Source organism: Heloderma suspectum, chromosome 6 (genome assembly GCF_057233095.1).
Source record: "Heloderma suspectum isolate Gila_16-S chromosome 6, 16-S_ref, whole genome shotgun sequence".
Taxonomy (NCBI): Eukaryota; Metazoa; Chordata; class Lepidosauria; order Squamata; family Helodermatidae; genus Heloderma; species Heloderma suspectum.
Window position 1 is genome coordinate 53,563,438 of NC_139463.1, and position 23,207 is coordinate 53,586,644.

The 23,207-nt window shown below is 49.0% G+C and overlaps 1 protein-coding gene across 3 annotated transcripts in view; it reads right to left on the reverse strand.

The window, feature by feature from the left end:
- The window catches only part of FMNL1 (formin like 1), a 181,476-nt gene extending 170,637 nt beyond the window's left edge, over positions 1-10,839 (reverse strand). For all 3 annotated transcript variants that reach the window (XM_084804350.1, XM_084804349.1, XM_084804354.1), the window contains exon 1: positions 10,294-10,839. In XM_084804350.1, the coding sequence (XP_084660476.1) occupies positions 10,294-10,449 (156 nt within the window). In that variant the 5' untranslated portion in view covers positions 10,450-10,839. The remainder of the gene's footprint in view (positions 1-10,293) is intronic.
- Positions 10,840-23,207: the final 12,368 nt, after the last annotated feature.

Genomic DNA, 23,207 nt, shown 5'->3' on the forward strand with positions numbered 1-23,207 from the left:
AACCCAGGTCCTCAAGAAGGTGCCCTGAATGGAGGCAAATTCCTGAATGACAATATTAAAGAGGAAGGAAACACTGGCCAATGAGTCCCAAAGATCCACTTCAGCGACCTCCTTGGGAGCAGAGGCCCACATGTTTCTAAGCCAAGGCTATGCACCTTCTGAGGGTGCTCCTGCATGCAGCAGCTCCTTGGCTTCTCCTTGTTCCTTAACGACTAGCAGAAGCAAAATAAAGTATACCCAGTTCGGATTGTCTCGACACAGATTTGGAGTTATCTTGCCTGAAAGTTTTGACTGTTCTGTTCAAAACTTTTTCTGAAGTTTTTCAGAAGCCGTGAGGACTGACAACAGACTATTATTTATTCTTGTTATTCTTACTATAATTTTCAAGAAAGCCACATTCCTAGCAATTAAGTTGTCTTTACAGCTCAGGTCTTGCAATGCTACTGGTGCTTATCTTCCTAGCTAATAGCATCATGGCTCAAGATAGCAGCACTTTAAATCAAGATAGCAGCACTTTAAATCAAATGGCCCAGAAGGAAAGCAAACTAGAAGACAAATAAGATATAGACAGCCATTAAGGGCAGTGGTTTACCTTACAAAAATGCCTAAATTTGCTAACTCAGTTCCTTCTTGCATAGAGCTGTGAGCACTTTTCGCAGCAAGGTGGGGTGGGGGGATGGGGAGGAAGTCCCATCAGCGATGAAACTGGCAACTCTCCATGAGACCTTTAGACTGGGATTCCCAACGTTTGGATACAGCCACAAGAGAGAAAGAAGAGGGCTTTTTCATCTCAATCATGTGCCAAAAAATTAGGTGAGACTTTTTTTGCATTTCTCCCTCTGGCTTGTGAATGGAATGGAAAATGCTTGACTGCCGTGCAGTTCAGCACTTTTCTTTTCTTTTTTACTCTACGGAGGCAGCAACAGTTTATCAGTTACAGCAGATATATCTTGGCAGCTGTTGGAGATTTATCTTATTCATTTACTAATTAAGAAGTCCTCTCTCTCTACACCCAAGGCTCAGGGCACATAACAGCCATCTTAACAGCAATATATGATAACTTGGGGAGTATAGTGGACAGTGCTGGCCTTGGACTGGGGAAGACCCAGGTTCAAATCCTCACTTAGCCTTGAAGCTCACTGGGTGGCTTTGGGCAAGCCATGGGCACCCATGACTTTCGTTATTGGAAGGTTTAAAAGTACAATAAATTCTCTTTCTCTCTCTCTCTCTCTCTCACACACACACACACCACCTAATCTACCTCACAGGGTTGTTGACATTATAAAATGAGAAAGAGTAAGTAACGTCCAAACTTTGTGGGTATGTGGGGCTTGAAGGAGGACTGGCAAGTTTTACCTTCTCAGGTGAGAGATGGGAAGGGACTTTGAGAGGAGACCCAGGTGAGAGCTGGGAGGAAGGATGCTGCCACAAGTGGGAGGTGAAGCTGCCAACCACTGTTTGTAGGCTCTCATTGGTTACTGGGCAGATTAGAAATTTAATTGATAAATAATAAAATAATTGCAGAGAACCCATCTGAAGTGGAGATTTATTTATCCTATTAGGGAGTGTTTCTTAGATTTCTGTAGTACACTTTATTCTCTCTCCTGTTTGGTGCTTTGTTGGATTAAGTTAGTTTATTTGTGCTGCTTTATTGGATATTGTACTTATTGATATTTCTGTTATGTATTTATCTGCCAACATTATGACTATTTGTAATTGTTTCTATTTTTTAATATTGTTATATTTACTGCTGTTTGATATGCTGTAAATTACATTTACTGCTGTTCATTTGTTATGTTGTGAGACGCTTTAGGCACAATGTTGTGGAAAAGTGGCAAAAAATAAATAAATGATAGGTGATGATAAAATGGGGGAAACCAAGTATACCACATGTTTTTCAGAGGAAGGACAGGATACAAAACGTGATTGCTAAATAAGACTACAGAAACAAAATGAACCAGAAAGATCAACTTTGAACTCTACCCCAAGTCAGCATCCTCCATGCATTATTCCGCACTTGATTAACCCACATAAAATACAAACATTCCGGCTGAATTTCTATACCCACTTACCTGGGAATATGACCCAGTAAATTCAATGGGACTGATTTCAGAGTAGACTGGTATATGATTGTGCCATAAATCATAATAAATATAGAGAAATACCAAACACTTTGTATTGCCATGGTAAATTAAAGTTATGACACATTTATTGTTGATGACCTTTTATTTTCCCTTTGACAAATTGTGCACATTGGCTGACATAGCTTCTCCCATCCCAAATGGTGGTGATGACACATATCCCCACCTATCACTTCCTGCAAGCCAGCAGAATGAGACGCACAATAGAAAGGTGGGAGAACAGTCAGTTTTCAACCCCCTATGTTACCCATGAGAGATCTCAAGTGTGTTTGTGTGGGACAGGTAATGAATCTCCCTTTGTGCTTAATTTTCTAAAATAAAACTACTTACTAGGGATGGGTAAAGTTACCTAATATGAACCTAATTCACACTTCCCACACTGAAACACAGTTATCCTTTGACAGTCACATTTCTCTGAATTTTGTGATGCAGCTCTGCAATTAAAAATGCATAAAAAGGTAAAGGTGTCCCCAACCAGTCATGTCCAACTCTAGGGTGTGGTGCTCATCTCCATTTCTAAGCCGAAGAGCCAGCGCTGTCTGAAGATGCTTCCGTGGTCATGTGGCCGGCATGACTGAACACCGAGGTGCACGGAACGCTGTTACCTTTCCCGCCGAAGCGGTACCTATTTATCTACTTGCAATTCCTTGCTTTCGAACTGCTGGTTGGCAGAAGCAGTGCCTGAAGACGGGAGCTCACTCCATCACGTGGCACTCGGGTCTCGAACTGCTGTCCTGCCGACCTTTCAGTCTGCAGTTCAGCGACTTAACCACTAAGCCACCGCAGCCCCTCTTAAAAAAAAAATGCATACAAAAATGTATATATTAGTGAAAAGAATGGGTTGGATCCAGATGTGGCCATACTTAAAGTAGACCCACTGAAATCAATGGAACTTTAGTCATGACTAACTTAAGTCTCACCAATTTCAATGGGTCTACTCTAAGTATGACTAAACCTAGATACAATTCAATGTACAAAAATTCATTTTATTCCACTGTTGGAAAAAGGACACTGGACTAGATGGATCCTTCAGAGTGAGTGAGGGGGGATATGATAGAGGGGTATAAAATTATGCATGGTATGGAGAATGTGGATAGGAGGCATAATACTAGAACCTGGGACCAGCCAATGAAGCGGAATGGTGGCAGATTCAGGACAGATAAAGGATATACCTCACACAGCACATAGTTAACCTATGGAATTCACTGTCACAAGATATCATGATGGCCAATAACTTGGCCAGCTTTAAAAGCAGATTAGACAAATTAATGGAGGAAAAGGCTATCTGTGGCTACTAGCCACCATGGCTATATACCACCTCCAAGTTCAGGGGCAGCATGCCCCTGAATTAGGGGCATGTTTCAGATTCAGCTGAATCCCAAACCAGGCTGATTTGGGCAGATTCAGGAGATGTTCTCCACTGCAGGCTGAATCTGAATGCTCCTGAAGATTCAAGACGTGGGGGGACACAGACAGGCAGACAGGCGGTGTGTCTCCGAAACTTGATATATTTCTTCCCACGCCCTCCATATGAGGAAAACCCCTGGCAGGTGGGAAGGGGTGAAGGGAGGGATGGCTAGCTCTTTGCTAGCACTCTCTCTCTCTCTCTCTTTCCTTCCCTCCCCCGCCCCCAGGAGCAGGAAAGTTAAAAGAGGTTTGGTGGAGTCTCTCGGACCTGGGAGGGTGTAGCACGGGGTGCTGGCTGTTCAAGTCCTTCTGCATCTGCCACTGTGCGCACCACATCCACCCCCCCCCACTGTCCTGTTGCATTGCTGTGACTTCTGTGCCCACTGAGCAGAAAACAAAAAAGTGACAAACTGTTTTTCATTCCCTGCAACTCCCATAAAAGAAGGACTTTTAACTCTTCCAAAAGAAAGGGCCTTTGCTGTGGTGGCACCCTGACTCTGGGATGCCCTCCCATTGAAGATACTCTTGGTGCCAATGCTGTACACTTTTCAGTGTACGCTTTTCAGGTGAAAACCTTTTATTTGTGCAGGCATTTTACAACAAAGTTTCAAAACGTTTGTATTCTTAGATTGAAATTTGTATCCTTTTAGCTAGTCTAAATAGTTTTATGCCTCTTGATTGTACTTTTTGATGTTTAGATTTTAGGTTGTTTCTATTGTATTGTACAGTACATTTTATAGGTAATGCTTTTAGGACTCTTTATGTACACTGCCCTAAACTCCTTTCTGGGATGAAGCTGTGGTTTATAACTTCTTACATAACAAATAAACAAATAACTATTATATTTATATTCTGCCTTCCTTCTACCATGGAACTCAAGGCAACAGACAGAGGGTCCCACACACTTCCCAGTCCAGGCACTGACCAGAACCAGGCCTACGTAGCTTCAGCAAAGTTGTTTCATCATATGCCTTCACACTTTGCTTTTATCATTGTCCTTGTACTACAGATTGGGGAGTGATGCCATTGGGTGAATTTACAGCAGGTGTGGGAAACCTCAGGCTGGTGGGCCAAATCCAGCCCTCCTTGGGTCCCCATCTGGCCTTCCAGGTTTCCCCAGAGGGCCACACCCCTCTCCACTAGCCCTGCCCTTTCCCCAACTGTTGATTGGTGGTTTCCCGGCTCTTGCACAGTTTTTCCCCCTTTCGAAAAGGCTGAAATGCCTCTTCTTCTAAGACTGAGTCACTGGCAGTGAGAACTGTAAGCTAAAATATGCTGGTATTTTGGCCCCACCCCTTATGCCCTTGGCCCCAGCCCTGGAATGCAGCCCCCTGCCCCAGCTTCTTCAAAATGGAATTTGGCCCTTGGGCTAAAAGAGGTTCCCCACCCCTGGTTTACAACTCAGCTGAGGTTCAGAGTGAGGCTTCCTGGCTTGTAGTCCATGTTCTCAACCATGATAATACACCAGTTCTAGTGGGTATCTGTTCCTCAAGACTATCCAGTTTCATTCAGACCCTTTGATCTGGAGGCCTTTCCCCCTATAATCTCATATGCATGTAGACTGGGAGGGGACTGCCAAGTGGAACGCACTCTTGATTATTATTTCACATGTTCCAGGCTGGTTGTTGGTGTTCAGTCGTGTCTGACTCTTCGTGACCCCATGGACCATAGCACGCCAGACCTTCCTGTCCTCCTCTCTCTCCCGGAGCGTGCTCAAGTCATATTCATTGCATCGGTGATGCTATCTAGCTATCTCATCCTCTGCCGTACCCTTCTCCTTTTGCCTTCGATCTTTCCCAGCATCAGGGTCTTTTCCAGGGAGAATCATAGAATAGTAGGGTTGGAAGGGGCCTACAAGGCCATCGAGTCCAACCCCCTGCCCAATGCAGGAATCCAAGTCAGAACATCCCTGACAGATGGCTGTCCAGCCTCGCCTTGAACGCCTCCAGTGTGGGAGAGCCCACCACCTCCCTAGGTCATTGGTTCCATTGTCGTATTGCTCTAACAGTCAGGAAGGTTTTCCTGATGTTCAGCTGGAATCTGGCTTCCTGCAACTTGAGCCCATGATTCCGTGTCCTGCACTCTGGGATGATCAAGAAGAGATCCTGGCCTTCTTCTCTGTGACAACCTTTCAAGTACTTGAAGAGTGCTATCATATCTCCCCTCAGTCTTCTCTTCTCAAGGCTAAACATGCCCAGTTCTTTGAGTCTCTCTTCATAGGGCTTTGTTTCCAGTCCCCTGAGCATCTTTGTTGCCCTCCTCTGAACCCTCTCCAGTTGGTCTGCATCCTTCTTAAACGTCTGGTGCCCACAACTGGACACAGTAGTCCAGATGAGGCCTAACCAGTGCTGAGTAGAGGGGAACTAGTACTTCCCGGGATTTGAAAGCTATGCTTCTATGAATGCAGCCAAAAAAAGCATTTGCCTTTTTTGCAGCCACATCACATGGTTGGCTCATATTCAGCTTGTGATTGACAAAAATTCCAAGATCTTTCTCGCTTGTAGTGTCGTTGAGCCACGTATCCCCCATCTTGTAACTGGGCATTTGGTTTCTTTTTCCTAGGTGCAGAACTTGGCATTTATCCCTATGAAATGTCATTCTGTTGTTTTCCGCCCAGCGCTCCAGTCTATCCAGATCACTTGGAATTTTGTTTCTGTCTTCCAAAGTATTAGCTATCCCGCCCCATTTTGTGTCATCTGCACATTAGATCAGCATTCCCTGCACCTCCCCTCCAACTCATTAATAAAAATGTGGAAGAGCACTGGGCCCAGGACTGAGCCCTGCGGTACCCCACTCGTTACCTCTCCCCAGTTTGAGAAGGTCCCATTGAGAAGCACTCTTTGAGTCTGATACTGTAGCCAACTGTGGATCCACCGGATCGTTGTTTCATCTAGCCCACCACTTTGAGCTAGTTTGCTCATCAGGCTATCATGGGGCACTTTTCGAAAGCTTTGCTGAAGTCGAGGTATATGATGTCTACAGCATTCCCACGGTCTACAAGGGAGGTTACTTGATCAAAAAATGAGATCACATTCGTCTGGCAGGACTTGTTTTTGACAAATCCATGTTGGCTTCGAGTAACCACAGCATTGTTTTCAAGGTGCTTACAAATGGATTGCTTTATCATCCGCTCCAGAATTTTTCCTGGGATTGATGTCAGACCGACTTGTCTGTAGTTCCCAGGTTCCTCCTTTTTACCCTTTTTGAAGATAGGGAGTTTTCTCTTTGCATTAGATGGCCAAAATATTTGAGCTTCAGCTTCAGTATCTGTCCTTCCAATGACCACTCAGGGTTGATTTCCTTTAGGATGGACTGATCTGACCTCCTTGCAGTCCAGGGGACTCGTAAGAGTCTTCTCCAGCACCACAATTTGAAAGCATCGATTCTTCGGTGCTCAGCCTTCCTTAGAGTCCAGCTCTCACAGCCATACGTTACTACTGGGAAAACCAAACCTCTGATTATGCGGACCTTTGTCGGCAAGGTGACGTCTCTGCTTCTTATTATGCTGTCTAGGTGTGCCATAGCTTTCCTCCCAAGGAGCAAGTGTCTTTTAATTTCATGGCTACAGTCACCGTGTGCGGTGATCGTGGAGCCCAAGAAAATAAAGTCTGTCACTGCTTCCATTTCTTCCCCTTGCATATGACAGGAAGTGATGGGGCCAGATGCCATGATCTTCGTTTTTTTAATGTTGAGTTTCAAACTAGCTTTTGCACTCTCCACTTTCACCCTCAACAAGAGGCTCTTTAGATCCTCTTCGCTTTCTGCCATTAGGGTGGCATCATCTGCGTGCGGGACTCCCAGGCTGGACTCCTGCACTAAAAACAGTCTTTGGAGCACTGCGTCCTGCCTCCACTTAAGCCCTGCTTTGCCTCCATTCTTCAGCACCTTCCTTCCTAACTTTCCTTTGCCAATTCGAACAAAAAGATCATTGTCAATATGAAGGACCTCAATAATCCTTACAACAGCCCTCTACAGTAGGTCAGTATTATTATCCCCAAGTTACGGATGGTTGGATGGGGTTAAGAGATGCCTAAAGTTACTCGATTAGTTCATCGCAAAGGTGAACTTTGAACAAGGCACTTCCTGGCTCACGCACGCAGCCGCAACACACCACTACACCAGCTCGTGAGGTATCACCCAGCCTCTCCTGTTGTAGGAGCATGTGCACATTTTGTCTCATACAGAACTCTTCATATGAAGTCCAGTACTTGCAGCAGATTCTTCCTACAACCCAGTACACTAGCAATTTTACTGGAGAAATGCTCTGAGGAGAGTATGTGGGGTGGTGAAATGGCTCCCAGCACTACTCCCCAAAGCCACTATACACTCTCCTCACCTGCAGACTGGCAACTCAGGGGCTAAATGGTACTATTTAGAGGCTGGATTTGGCCCAAGGGACAACCATTGCTGATCCCTGTCTCTAAACCAGCTATAGTTACAGAGCAGTCCTTAATGGTCCTGGGATGAAGAGGTCACTAATCATCTTGGTTGGCTTCCTCTGCAGCCTGAAGTCCTTCCTCCTGTAATTTAATTAGAGATGCTACTCTCTATTGTGTGCTGTTATTTGGAAATAAGTCAGTTTATTTTGCTCCTCACACCCTCTCCTTTGTCTGCAAAGACAGGTTCTGAATGATGGTGTCGGGCACAAAGACCTTTCTGGAGCTCTCCAAAGTGCTCTATTTTTATTTAATGTTATCTACAAAATGTGAATCGCTACAGACAGTTCTTTATACAAAGGAAAGGTTTATATTATATTATATTAAAAATACATTCATAATTTTTGCAGTGTAACTCATGCTGTCCTTCCTGCCACATGCACGAGAGCACGCCCTTGGTGTTGCCTAATCCAGAATAATCAGTACTCTCCCTGGTTTTACACTATCATCCTGTATTGCACAGAAAGGAACACGCACACACTCTATGTGTGGGTGGGGAGGAAGATTGACACTTTTACCACTCTATGGGCTCTACAAGCACAATATAGTGGTTAAGATGAGGGGGAGGGCAAACTAATCTACTTTAAACAATTTGCAAGCACATGTTTCTCAACTCATAGAGGTGGAAAAGACCAAAACAAGTGTCAAATCCAGCTCCCTGAATCTCAAGGAAAGATCCTCCATACATCAACTCTCCCACTCTCCAAATTAGTGAGTCTTCACAATACAGGCCATGGTGTAAGAAACAGAGCAGGAGCTAAACAGTGTAGACATCGAGAGCCAGTGTAGTGTAGTGGTGAGAGTGACGGACTGGGAGCCGGGAGATCCGGGTTCTAGTCCCCACTTGGCCATGGAAGCTCACTGGGTGACTTTGGGCCAGTCACAGACTCTCAGCCCAACCTACCTCACAGGGTTGTTGTTGTGAGGATACAACGGTGAGGAGGAGGATAATGTAAGCCGCCTTGAGTTCCTTGCGAGAGGGAGAAAGGCGGGGTATAAATGCAATAAATAAATAAATAAATAAAACAGAGGCACAATCCCAACATGTCTTCAAAGCAGAGAGCTACAGCTCTCACGTGGTCTCTCCTCACCTCGTGCCCTATAGCTGCATAGCTCATGTAAGGATATGTAACATGCAAAATACTTTCTTAGCAGAAGCCATAGTCACAGTGATTATTAAGATTTTGTGGGGGACTATGGTCCAAATTAGTATTTGGGTATGAGACCACAGAACACTGGGATCAGCTTGTGGGTTCAATGGGACTGCTTAGTTTCCTTGTCCCCAGGGTGGCCAACCAGGAGACTGGTCCCATCCCATGCAGATAACAGAAAGGATGCCCAAGATGCTCTCTCCCTAGGCTTAGAACTCCTGTGTGGTCCAAATCGGGAAACACCCAACTTGGAGCAAGGCCCTAGGAGAATATTGGTTCTGGAGGTCAGTGGCCTTGAAGGTGAGGGAACTGCTCTGTGGAGTTTTGGTGCAGCTAGGGCAGTCTTTCCCAACATCGGGTCTCCAGATGGTGTTGGACTATAATTCCCATCATCCCAGCTATTGTGGCTAATGGTTGGTGGTGATGGAAATTGTAGTCCAGCAACATCTGGGGAGTCAAGGTTGGGAAAGGCTGGCTACATCACATCAATTCCACAGCAGCTGTACAGGAGAGAACGCAGCACTTTCTTCCGGAGGGTTTGCAGCCTACAACAGACCAGTTTCAGGAAATACTGGGAAAGGCCGTTTTAGCTCCCTGGGGAGACAAAAGCTACACAAGACACCCCCCGCCTCCAGATGAATGAATCTCCATCCCACAGTCACACGCCTCTGGCTTAGATAGGAATCCCCACTTGAGGCGGGGTGTGGATCCAGGATCACCTGGCCCTTCTCATGCTGACCATTCTACTGGTGTTCTAGACTTTCAGCTAGTAGGCTGCACCTGATGCTGCTTTCAACAGAGAAATGTGGCACAAGAGTGCTAAATGGTACAGAATAGCCCAGAATGGCCACTCCCACACCACTCTTGCTATCTGCTCATTGCCAGTAATACTGACTCAGATTAATTCCCACTTCACCAGAAGTATGCATCAAAAAGGTGGAGAGAAATTAACACTTGTGCCTCTCTTTAAGCCCACTGATTGCAATTATGACTTGAACCCTTGTTCGGCTAGTTTTCCATGCGCACGTTAAAGCTCACCAGCCAGAAACTGGAGAAGGAATCATAACTGGAATCATAGTTGGGGAAGGATCCTGGCAGTAACGGATGGAGTGTGCATGGGGGGGGGCTCAAGTTAAGGAAGGCTCACCAGAGACTTACCAGTACGTGGGTGAATCGTTCCTCCAGTTCCCCAGAGCTGGGCATGGGTTGTTTGGGGGGCACAGGCTGTTTGGGTGGCAGAGGTGAAGAGGCTGATGGCTGGCTTTTAATCTCCTTTGCTGGAGACATCTCCACGCTGCTAGCTGCATTGCCCATCCTCAGAGTTTAACCGTACAAAATAAAATAACTGGAAGGGCAGAATAAGATAGGCAGGTGTTTTTCCTGGCGGAGAAAACAGGCCAAAGGGAGCAACCGCCCCCCCCGTCCGCCCCAGCCAAACGCTCAGCCCGCGCTCCGTACGAAGAGGTCCCTCGGGGCCCGGGGTCGGCAGAGCCGGGCTCCGTGACTGGGGTTCTGGGGTCTGAGTTGCCGGAACGGGCTGGACTGAGGGGAGCGGGTCGCCCGGCGAGGTGGCTGGTCAGCGCCGCTCCTCCGGGCCACCAGCACGACGGTCGGCGCTGCCTCCGGCCTCGCCGCTGCCAGGGCGCCTGGTTAATCTCCAGCGACGCCGGCAGGTCAGCCTCCTCGCCGAAGCCGCTCCATTCTGGGCCGCTCCAGCCCGCGAGGCGAGGCGAGGCGAGGCGCGCGCGCGGAGGCAAGAAGTCGGCCGCGCCGCGAAACTTCCCCCTCCCTCCCCGCCCGACCCCACCCCGCCCCGCCCGCAAAAGAGGAAGGACCGAAAGGGGCCGCGGCCGCGCTCTGCGCAGGAAGGCGCCGTGCAGGTGCCGGCCCGAAGGCGGACGGCAGCGGCGCGCGGACCCCCAGCCGCAACTCTGCGAGCCCGCCGCAGCGCCGGCGGGCGGGCTGCAGCCAGGCTGTCACCGCGCGCCCTGTCCGCAGCACGCGAGCGCCTTGCGCGCAACTTGGCGCGGCGGCGCGGCGGGCAGCCGCAGAGGGGCCGCGCGGCGCCGGCGAAGGCAGCGGCGCCGGGGAGACCGCCGGCGCCGGCGGGGAGGCGCGGGCGCGAGAGGCGGGCGCAGCGGCTGGCGCATTCCCACGTGCGACGGCCGGGCCCGGCGGCGGCGGCGCCCGCTCGCGGAACGAGGGGCTGGAGCAGGAAGAGCCGCGGAGGGCGGAAGGGGGGCGAGGGGGGCTGCCCGGCCGCGAAGCCCACGGGCGCCGCGAGCGCGCGCGCGAGTCTGTGCGCGCGAGATTATCGCTTGCTCATCGGAAGGGGCTTCGTCTCCGAAGCGGCGGCGCGCGCGGCGGCCTCCCTGGAGGCCCGCCGACTGGCGAAGGCGCGGCGCCCCAGGACAGCGCAGCATCCCTCCCGGCCCTCGCTCCTTGCGGTCCTCCGGGGTGGGCTGGGCATGCGGAGCGGCGGTCCAGGACGGCGCCCGGCACGGAACCGGGGTGTGCCGGCGGAGAGGCCGGCCGCCTCGTGGCGGGCAGCGGGGGGGCCGTCCCCAGCGGCAGCCCCCTCCCCTCCGCCCGGAGCTGCGGGAGGGAGCCGCGCACGCCGGAGGGGACGGGCGGGCGGCGCGTGCCCCTAACATCGCCGCCGCCTTTCGGCGGAGAGGAGACGCGAGGACGCGCCGCCCCCGCCCGCCGGGACCCAGGCGGCCCCCGCGCCGCGCCTCCCCGGAGCGCTCTGGCCTCGCGGCACCCAGCCTGAGCGGGCACGGCGAAGAGCCGCCCTCCGCGAGGGAGCAGGCGGCGGCGCGGAAGCGTCGGGGCCCCTGTGCGGCCGGCGCCGCACCTCGCGCAGAAGGTCCGGCCGAGCCCCCTCGCTCTCGCGGCGGCGGGGGGAGGCGCGCCCGCCCCTCGGGCGCTGGGGACAAACGCTCTGGCCGCGCGCGGCTCGGCCTCGGCCGCCCTCCGGCGCGCGGCGGTCAGGCGCGCCGCAGGGTTCGCGGTGCGGCGCCTCGGGCGCAGCGCGGGAGGGTGTTGGCAGAGAAGCTGCGCGGGCCGGGGCTCCTCCCGCGCTGGCCCGAGGGGCGCCCAGCAGAGGGCTAGGCCGCTTCCCGCGGCGGCCCCGCAGGTGCCTCGTGGGCGCCCGCTGCGCAGCAGGCCGCCGCTGCCGCGGCGGTGCCCCAGCAGCTGGGGCTGAGGCGTCTGGTCCCGGCGCGGCGGTGGAGCCGTCCCGACTGGGCCCCGGGCTAGCCAGAGGCGGGGCAGACGGGGGCGATTTGCTCCAGGCCCCCGCGCAGGAACATAGGAAAGCTGCCTTCTGCGGAGTCAGACCCCGGGCCCATCTGGCCCGGTAGTGTCGACGCTGACTGGCAGCAGTCGCTCCTCAGGCAGGAGCGCGCAGCCCTGCCTGGGGCAGCGGGGATTGAAGCCGGGACCTTCCAGGGCAAAGCAGGAGCTCCGCCCCCGAGTTCCTGGCCCCTTCCTGCCCGCCTCCGCTCCTGTGTGTGCCGCTGGCCCTCGCCTCTGCTGCACTGGTCGCCAGAGCCCCAGTCACGCATGCGCGTCAGCCATCCCATCTGCCCAAGCAGGCCCCATAAACTCTGGCTGTGGCACAGGAGGCCTCTTGCTCTTTAACCCCGTCTCTCTGCCCTGCCACTTCACATGAATGTGGTCCCTGGACACATCTGTGGTGCCCTCTCCCTCCCTGCAATTCCCTGCCACCTTTTCTGTCATCCATTGGTGTAACAGTATCTCTTCAATCAGCCCTCATTTCCAGCTGTAGTCAAGCCTAAGTAGGCTGAGCTGCATTTGCTCACATCCGGTCCTCCGCAGAAGAGCGGCAACCCTGTGCAGAAGAACACGTGCGCTGTACGCGGAAGGCTTGGCCCTGGTGCTGCCACTTGGAGGAATCGGAGAGCAGGGGAGGGGGGCGGCCTCTGCCTGAGCCCCCCGGCCAGCCCGAGTAGACAGCAGAGGACAAATGGCCGGTCACTGGCCATTTTTAGCATTGCTGCTCTTTGCCCTTCCTTCTTTGCCCCCCTGCCTTGTCCAAGGAAAAATTTTGACTGTCAGCACCAGGGGGGGGGGGGGGACTTTTCACTTTTGTGACTCAGTAAAGTGTACAGCTTGGATCCAGATTTACGCTAGGTCCATGTCACTGGTGGAGTGGACTCCCCCACCCCCTTCCAACAGCAGCCCCTCCGAACCCCTGAAGATGCTACACAAAGAGCCAGGAGACCTGCTGTACGATGTGGGGGAGGGGGATCCCCAAGAATGGGGCACAGAGAGATGCCACAAGCGGAGGCCTTCCTCTTGCAGGAGGTCCCTTCCCCTCATGGAAGGCAGATCTGGACCCAACACTAGGTATATATTTGTTTTGTTCTAAGATATATAATGATTTTAACATACAGCCATAAGATCAACAATACACAATACGTGCAGTTTCTCTGACATTGCTTGTTAGATAGTGTAGTAGATTCAGGAGACACTGAAATGCATATGCATATCTGCTCATGATTGTATATGATTGCATATGAAAGTACACGATTGTAAAATAAGTTTAATCTTTTGTTGCTGCTGCTAAGTGTTCCTGCTTCAATTTCCAGTCTTCCAAGCTTTTATTCCCTTCCAGATGTATGACTATTTAATGGCTGCTGGTCTGTGGAGCCTGTTTTAACAAAACATTGCTTCCATGAACTATGCTTCCATGAACCTGTCATTTTAAGTTGTTCCTTTGATTAGCCTATTATGCGGTGTTAACTGTTCAGCTAAAGCTACTGTCCAAATTTTGGAAAAACATCCATCTGCTGTATATCCTCAACTTGTTTTCCAATACCATCATATTTCCATCCTTGCCATTCTAACAGCAACAAAATTAGGTCTTTATGCAAGAACTGTTTCTGTGCTGTGTGTTGTTTGTTGGGTTATCTGTGATACATTGTTGAAAACAGATGTTCAGAGTACTTGAATATATTCACATGTCCACCACATGCAGAATAAGGTGCCCTTAACTCAATATACCTTCCAACAGTGTGGTCGAAGTTCTTTGTTGAGGTGATTTAATTTTACTGGAGTTAAATGGCACCTGTGTGTGAGTCTTAAGAGGTTTTCTCTCAATGTAGCAGAAATAGATTTTATTTATTTATTTGTGATATGTATATACCACTAAATATAAGAAAATCCGCTTCTTGCTCCAAATTGTGTTCCACTGTGTTTCTGCGATCTGTGCCCTAATATCCCCTTCCATTTTTGACCCTTTTCTTGTTTCATACATACATTTTAAAGAGCATTAGCATTTGGTATCTATGTAACTCAACCGCAGAAAAAATATTTCTGGGCTTTGCAGGTAGGGGTTCAGTCTCTGGCACCTCCAGGGCTGCTTCCACATGGGTTGTTATGATTTGATTGCCCTGCCTCATTCATGGAATTTTAGGGGCAGGGTCCATACAACATTGTCTTCAACTTGTAATCCTCCTGTGTTTTCCCATCACTTCTTCTGTCTTTTTTCTTTCTAAAAAAAGTCTGTTGAGGAGGAAAAGACAGAATAGGTACACAGTGTCTTTTAACTGGTAGCTCAGGGAGTCATCCATCTGGAAACACCCCAGCCAGGTAGGCTGGGAAAGACTCCTGCTTGACACCTTGGAGAGGTTCTGCCAGTCAGAGGCAACACTAATCCAGGTGGCCCCATGCTCTGACTTGGTGTCAGGCAGCTTTGTATGTCCCTTTAATTTTGAAATAGAAAAGTGATCAGTTCCACCGCTGGGTGTTTCTTGTTCTCTGAGTCTGAGCCAGCTGCTACTTTCCTGATTCTTGGAATACTTGTTTTATATTTAGTAAATTTTATCCAGAGGTTATATAACTTGTTTCTGCTATATACTCTCCCCAAATCATTTATTCACTACACTTTTCTGGATTCACTTCTTATTTCTGTCTGACTGACCCAGTCATGGCAAAATGCAGTTCTGTAAATATCCTTACTTGGAAGTAAATAAAACATGCCCAGTTACCATAGTCCTCACAAGCAAATTAGCTACAGACAGTGGCTAAAATATACATTAATTTCGAAATGGCCTGTCCTCCAATTGATGTCCTAAGCTATCATTATTCAGAAGTGTTGATTCCCAGGTTAGCAAGCATTCTTAGCATTATTTGTAAAAAAACAACAGTTAAAATGTCCCCTCTAAACTTGTAAACATCTTTTGTAGTTCTTTCTGAAAATTAAAGCACACTTGTACAATTTTACATGGTCACTCATGGGGGTGTGGCTAGGGATGTACGGATTTTGTTAACTCTGTTCCATCTGTGTTTCACTGATTGTCAGGTGTCTGTGTCCACGCATTGACAGAATTGGATTTTTTAAGGGATGCATCAGAATTTCGTTTCACTTGTGCTAATGCTCTTTCACGCAAGTGCGAATTTGCACAAATTCCTCCTGAAAGTAAAAAAAGAAAAAATGGTCTGCAAGGCCATGTGACTCAGAAAAAGTCAGTCTGCTGCAGAATCGGCAGGTCAGATTCATACAAATCCAAACTCATTTGAATCCACTGTGGATTTCTCTATCCCTAGGTGTGGCACAGCAAACACACACACACACACACACCAGTTAGTTATATTGCAGTAGGCCAGAGGTATGTTTTAAGTTCCCTTTGCAATATCACAGAGAATGCTTTGGCAGCAACACCCAAATATGTGTACTAGAATTTTACAGAAAAGGAAGAGGATGTGGTAGGGGCACATAATGCAGTTTCCTGAGAACCTCAGCTTTCTCCTCCTCCTCCTCCACCACCACCATTACCACTATTTTAAAATGAACATAGTGCCCCCACGCCAAACAGAAATGGAGGCGAGAACCCCAAGGTTTGTAGAAATATACAAAAAACCAAAGGGGCAAGCCCTCCCTCAAAACAGGCCCACGAGGACTGAGCATGCTTTGTGGACACCAAGAGTCATGCAATGTCGAATGCCAGTTGGAAAGTGAGGGGGGATGGAGGAGAGGGAGTAGGTCTTCTAGAGCCCCTTCCACCTTAGCGTATCCTAGAGAAGGGCATAGCTGGCTGGCTGGCACCCTGAAACCTATCTTCCTGCCTGAGGCCTGAACAGTACTACAGAACTCCTGTCCCAGGTTGGCTGGAGGCCTGAACTGGAGCATTCCTTTTACAGGGTGGGAAGACACTGCAACATTTTGTTGTAGATCTTACACTCCCTCTAATAGTGAACCTGAGCGGTTGAGTGCCTATCAGTTTGGAAGCAAAATGGGGCCACCTAAAAATAAGGTAGAGGTTTCTGCATTAAAAGGGACTTCCTATGTATGCAGAAGTACAGAAATGTGTACATTAAAAGAAAGATAATTTTAAAAACCAAAATGGCCTGACAAGGCTCTAATGAGCTCCCAAGTTTGAAGGTGTAGAGACGGAGAATTTTAAAGTAACTCGTCTAGAGAAGGAGTTCTTATCTTTGCCACTACCTTTTGTGAGACGGACGCTTGGGTAAACTCTGCCAGCAGTCCAATCACAGCAATGCAAAATCCATAACTTCATTTCTTCAGAATTCTGTGCATTCTGTTTTTCCAGTTGTGTCCTATAACTGGAACAGAACATGACTGATACTTCATGGAGTTTACTGCTGTTGAGTAATTTCTGGAAAGCTGTAGATTTGCCAGTCCTAAAAATACGTGAGGTGGTGTCCAAGCCTGTGACGGAATGCAGAAAGTGTAGATAGCTGCTGTCTAATGTTGATGAAACTTATGACTGTTTCTTAATGTCATTGCAACAGTACAGCTTAAAACCACTTTGGTCGCTGTAATACAAGAGGAAAATTAGCAGGTCAGTATCCTCTCTAATGTAGGGCCACGGTGGCTTAGTGGTTAAGACGCTGAACTGCAGACCGGAAGGTTGGCAGGACAGCAGTTCGAGACCCGAGTGCCACGTGACGGAGTGAGCTCTCGTCTTCAGTCCCAGCTTCTGCCAACCTAGCAGTTCGAAAGCAAGAAATTGCAAGATAAATAGGCACCGCTTCGGCGGGAAAGGTAACAGCATTCCGTGCACCTAAGTGTACAGTCATGCCGGCCACATGACCACGGAAGCGTCTTCGGACAGTGCTGGCTCTTCGGCTTAGAAATGGAGATGAGCACCACACCCTAGAGTTGGACACGACTGGTTGGGGACACCTTTACCTTTTTATCCTCTCTAATGGGAGTAGTGCATGATTCAGAGGATGGAACTACAGCTTTAGCAATATTGACATCAGCATCTCAGTGAGCATGTATGAATGGAAGCATCCTCTACTTATTTGTGTCATTCAACGGGAAGCGATCTTTCTGATGTACAGAAATCAAGTCAGGAATGAAGTTTGCAGTAGAACTAGTATGTATGTTCTTGTACCCATGAGTCACAGCGTTAGTTGATAGCGAGTTGACGTAACCACAGAAGATAATAATAGCTTTCCTATAATTTTTTACTGTGAAGTTAGCATACAACTTTGCAACAGTGTCATAAGTCTCACCCTTATGCCAAAAAATGTGATGAAGTGACCCTCCATCTAATGCATAATGCTCTGTTGTCTGGGGATGTTCTAATTCTGCAGCTCCACATTTCATCTAAACATAGCTCATAACAGCATGTGCTAGCTGCAACTTATTGGCTCTGTGCAGCATGCTAATAAAATTAGTGGGTAAACACATAGTGGAACAATTAACTTTCCTCAAGTTTTAGATGTTTCCTTTAAAAAATAATATTTTGTTACTGCTTCTAAATTCTTTTTGTTATGTGTCATCACTGGTTTTATTGTATTTGTTTTTATTACGTATGTTGCCCTGAAAGGTTGGCTATAGGGTAACTCGTAAATTTTATTACTACTACTACTACTACTACTTATATACTGTAAGGTTCCTGAGTCCTTAAGATTCATTTCATATCCCTTAGCTATTATTGCAATCTTTGGAACAATAATGCAGGGCCTATGTGTCCTGTTTCAACACAGGCACAGGCAGAGGCGAGGTCAGAGCAGTCCAAAGGCCGTTTCCCCAGCGTCCATTTACTCAAGTGTCAAGGCCAGTCAGGAGGGTGTCTGAAAGCATTGTCCAGATGGGTAGCCGAAGGTCAAGGAGCCTGTCAGATCTGATATCCTGGAGTGCCAAAGCCGAGGTTAAGGTGCTGTTTTTTGCAGCAGAGAGTCGGTGTCTGCGGGGCTGAATTTATGGCTGTCGTTGATCAGCACAGCTGGCTAATTAGGTCAGCGTGTTGCTTTTAAGGGGGGCCCAGCACTGCGACTTCCTTTTGCTGTTCACGTCTGATTCGATGCTGTTCAGGGGGATGGATCAACTCAGGTTCTGCTTCCAGCACTTGGGGAAATTCAGGAACTGCTCGAGAGGTGCCAGGTTGCTCTTGCAGTGTTTCCAGGGGAGGACCGTCAGCCAAGGCCTCCTATTCCATGCTTAGCGCTGGCTGAGGCCCATTGTGCTGGCTCTCCCCCTCCTCTTCCTCAGACGAAGGCTCCTCCAGGCAGGGCATGACACTACCCCCCTCCCCAGAATTGCCCCTCTGGGGGTGTATGGGTCCAGGCTTCCCAGGGAACCGTTGATGGAAGTGGTGAACCAGCTTGGGGGCATGAACGTTGGAGGCATCCTCCCAGGATTGGTCGTCCAGGCCATATCCCTCCCAGTCTATGAGGCACTGCAGTCGGTGGGATCCAACACCTCAGTGACTTCATACTCCTCTTCCCCATCGACCAGCATTGGAGGAGGTGGAACAGCAGGGTCACGGTCTGGGTGGGCGGGTTCTGCAGGGACCACAGGATGTACTCTGAGGGATGCAAGCAGTTGCAAGCGGAAGGCCACTGGACTGATCTGTACTGTTGCGGGATAGGGTCCAATAAGTAGGGCATCCAGCTTCTGGCTGGGTCGGGTGGGGAGGTGGTGTGTGGAGAGCCAGACCTGGCCGCCCACCTTAAGTGCGGGGCCTGGTTGTCTTTTGGCATCCGCAAAATGCTTGTAAGCCCGCTTTGCAAGGTCCAGCTGTTCCCGTAGGAGGGACTGAGCAGCCTGAAGCTCTTACAGCATCTGGTTGGCCGCTGGGACAGAGGACTGTTGAGCTATGGAGGGAATGGGCGAGGCTGGTAGCTGTAGTTGGTGAAGAAAGGGGCTGTTGGGTGGAGGCATGGAGGGAATTGATATACACGAACTCGGCGAGTGGCAGCAGTTGCGCCCAATTGTCCTGCTGGAAATTAGTGTAGCACCGGAGGTTCTGCTCTAGAGCAGCGTTGGTGCGTTCGGTCTGGCCATAGGACTGGGGATGGTATGCAGAGGACAAGAGAGGCTTCACCTCCAGCTGTTGCAGGAGGCTCTGCCAGAACCGGCAGTGAACTGAGGGCCCTGATATGACACCATCCCCGCTGGGAGCCCGTGGAGACAGCAGATGTGCTTTACAAACAGCTGGGCAGTGTCTTTTGCTGTGGGAATCACCAGACAGGGAATAAAGTGTGCCATTTTCGTGAGATCTATGATGACCAGGATGACAGTCTGCCCCAGCGACAGAGGTAGCTCAGTGAAGTCCAGAGAGACCATCTTCCATGGCCCAGAGGGGGTCGGTAAGGGCTGGAGTAAGCCCGCTGGCTTGCTAGGCTGGACCTTGGTGCAGTGGGATGGAGGACAGGTTTTTACATAGCGCGCCACCTCTGCACAGATAAGGGGCCACCAAAATTCCTGGGTGAGTAGATGGAATGTCTTGTAATGGCCAAAATGTCCCTCTGAGTAGCTGTTGTGACACAGCTGGAGTACTTCCAGTTGGCAGGCCCCTGGAGGAACTCAGATACAGTCCCAGTGAGGCAGGAGCCCATTCTGCAGAGTATAGGGGGAGTATGTCCATTTCCCCCCTGCGCACTGAGCTCCTAGCAGCAGGCTTGCGCAAAGGCATCTTGGCCTTGGTGCTCTCGGATTTGGTCATGGAGAGTCTAAGGGGCTTGGATAGCAATGAAATGTTAAGGGCAAAGGACGGTGGTACAAGGCTCTTCTCCTATGGATGTGCATACTTGGGTTTCCTGGACAAGGTATCAGTCTGCCTGTTCCGGGAGTATAGAATGTACATCACCTTGAAATTGAATTGGACAATGAATTGGACCACCGCATCTGTCTCTGGTTCAACTTCCAGGCAATCTGAAGATATTCTTAATTGCCAGGAGCCCCTTATCCCAAATTGTATAGTTCTGTTTAGCCAGTGTTAGTTTCTGGGAGAGGTAGGCGCATGGCAAGAAGACAGCCGTCGGTCTGGGAAGGCTGGACTAGCACTGCCCCAATCACCACATTGGAGGTGTCTGTTTCCACCATGAATGGAGTGTGGGGATCAGGGTGCTGCAAGATGGGTTCAGATGCAAAGAGGTCCTGCAGCTGCTGGAAGGCCAGTTGGGCACTTGGGCCCCAATGGAACGGGGCCCTGCCCCGTAGCAGGTCAGTAATTGGGGCAGTAATCTTAGCAAAGCTGGGATGAACCGGCAGTAGTAATTTGCAAATCCCAGGAATCGCTGGATATCCTTCATGTTTTTTGGCGGACACCAGACGAGCATGGTTTCCATTTCAGAACTGTCCATCTGTACCCCATTGGGAGAGATGTGGTGGCCTAGGAAGTCTACTTCCTCTTTCTTTCCTTTATTTTTCACTTACAACTTACAAGAACTTACAAAAACACATTAATATTGATTCAAAATCCCTCCCCAATCCCTCCTCCAGCTCAAACAGTTTCAGGATTCTTCTTTTTCCCTCCCTTATTTTCTTTTTATATTCCAGGGTAATATATTAATTCATCCTGTTTCATTCCTTCATTATCTTCTTGATTTCATGAGTCCCACAACTTTCTATAAGCTTCTACCAAGGTTGTTCTGTTTGACTCTTTTTTCATAAAGTCTATTTCTGCCAATCCTTCTTGAAGCTGTCTCTTTTCTTTATTCCTCTGTGCATTCTTAGCTTCTGTGTCAAATTTTCATTTATTGCTGTGTCCCAGATTTTCTTTTTCCACAAAAGTATTGTCAGCATCCGAGCTGTCTTCCAATTACTTGCAATTAATTGCCTTGCAGCTGTCAACAAGAAACTGATTATTTTTTCCTCTAATCTCTCTATTATCTTTTATAAACATATTCAACAAAGCTAATTCTGGTGTTTTACAAATCTCTTGATCAGTAATTCTATTTCTTGAAATATCCCAGAATTTTTAAGCCCCCTACATTCCCACCACATATGTATTTGAGTACCATTAATTCCACATCTTCTCCCAGCACAAAGGTGATAGATTCTTCTTCATTTTTGCTAACTTCACTGGTATCAAATACCACTTCTGAACTGACTTTAATCCACCTTATTGTATTTTTATAGATTTCCCTTTCAAGCAATATCCAGCTAAAAGTTGTTTCCAGTCTTCTTCCTCTATCTCATCAATATCTCTTTCCCATATCTGCTTTATTGTTACATTCCCCCTTATCTCCTGCTTTATCAGAATTTTATATATTTGGGTTATTTTACCTTTATCTCCTAACTGATAATTATCTACAAGTTTTTCCCATACTGTTAAATCTCTTGAAAGGTTATCACAGAGAGGAAGGCCAGGATCTCTTCTCAATCATTCCAGAGTGCAGGACACGGAATAATGGGCTCGAGTGACAGGAAGCCAGATTCCGGCTGAACATCAGGAGAAACGTCCTGACTGTCAGAGCAATACGACAATGGAACCAACTGGAGGCCTTCAAGACGAGGCTGGACAGCCATCTGTCAGGGATGCTCTGACTTGGATTCCTGCACTGAGCATGGGGTTGGACTCGATGGTCTTGTAGGCCCCTTCCAACCCTACTGTTCTATGATTCTTGTACTTTGCCTTATTATCCTTCTAATTCTTAAAATTTACTGATTTGCATCCACGCTAACCATGACATTCTCATACATTGTACATGATTATTCCTTATTTCTGGTGTTACAGGATTCTGCTGTTCATAAAAACCTCTGGCATTAGTTTCTCTTCCCAGAAGTTCCATGCTTTTAATAATCCTTTTATTGTACTTCTGTTGTTTCTGATTTGTTGTTCTATATACTTTTTAATATAAAACACATTCTGTAATTCCTCTTCCTTTAATCCTATCAATTCCCTTTCTATTTCTATCCAACTTACCCTCACTCCTTCCTTCATTATTATTTATTAGATTTATTAGCCACCCACCTGGCCAGCTACCCGGCCACTCTAGGTGGCGTACAATACAAATAACATGAAATACAACAAATTTACATAATCAACGGAACAAAACAACATTGCTCTAAAACAGCAACAACAACACTAACCCACCCCAAATGCTCACCTGAACAGCCAGGTTTTCAAAGCCCAGCCAAAGTTAATCAAAGAGGGGTCATGGTGGAGGTCATTAGGGAGGGAATTCCACAGAGCGGGGGCCACCACAGAAAAGGACCTCTCCCTAGGGATGTACGAATCCCTTACCTGGCTCCGTGCAGGGGCATCCACGGTGGGGCAGAGGCACTCCGTCCCTCCCCCCGGAATCCTCGACGGGGGGGGAGGCGCTCCGTCCCTCCCCCCGGAATCCTCGACGGGGGGGGAGGCGCTCCGTCCCTCCCCCCAGAATCCTACCCAGCCGGCTTCACTCCACGGCCAAGCCGCAGAGCTGCCAGCCGGCTCCGGCCGCCCACAGCCAGACATCCGGCCGCTGGGCAGCCCTGCAGGGACGCAAATGGCGGCTGTCATAGCTGCCGCCATTTGCGTCCCTGTATTGAGCCATGATAGGCTACATAAATATTTACGTAGCCTATCACGGCAGGGGGGAAAAAAAACCAGCATACGCAAATGGCGGTAGCCGCTGCCATTTGCGTACGCTGGGGTTCCCCCCCCCCCCCGCCGAGATAGGCTACGTAAATATTTATGTAGCTTATCACAGCTCAATACAGGGACGCAAATGGCGGCGGCTACGACAGCCACCATTTGCGCCCCTGCAGGGCGGCCCAGCAGCTAGATGTCCGGCTGTGGGCGGCCAGCGGCTCTGCGGCTTGGCCATGGTGCAGAGCCAGCTGAGCAGGATTCTGG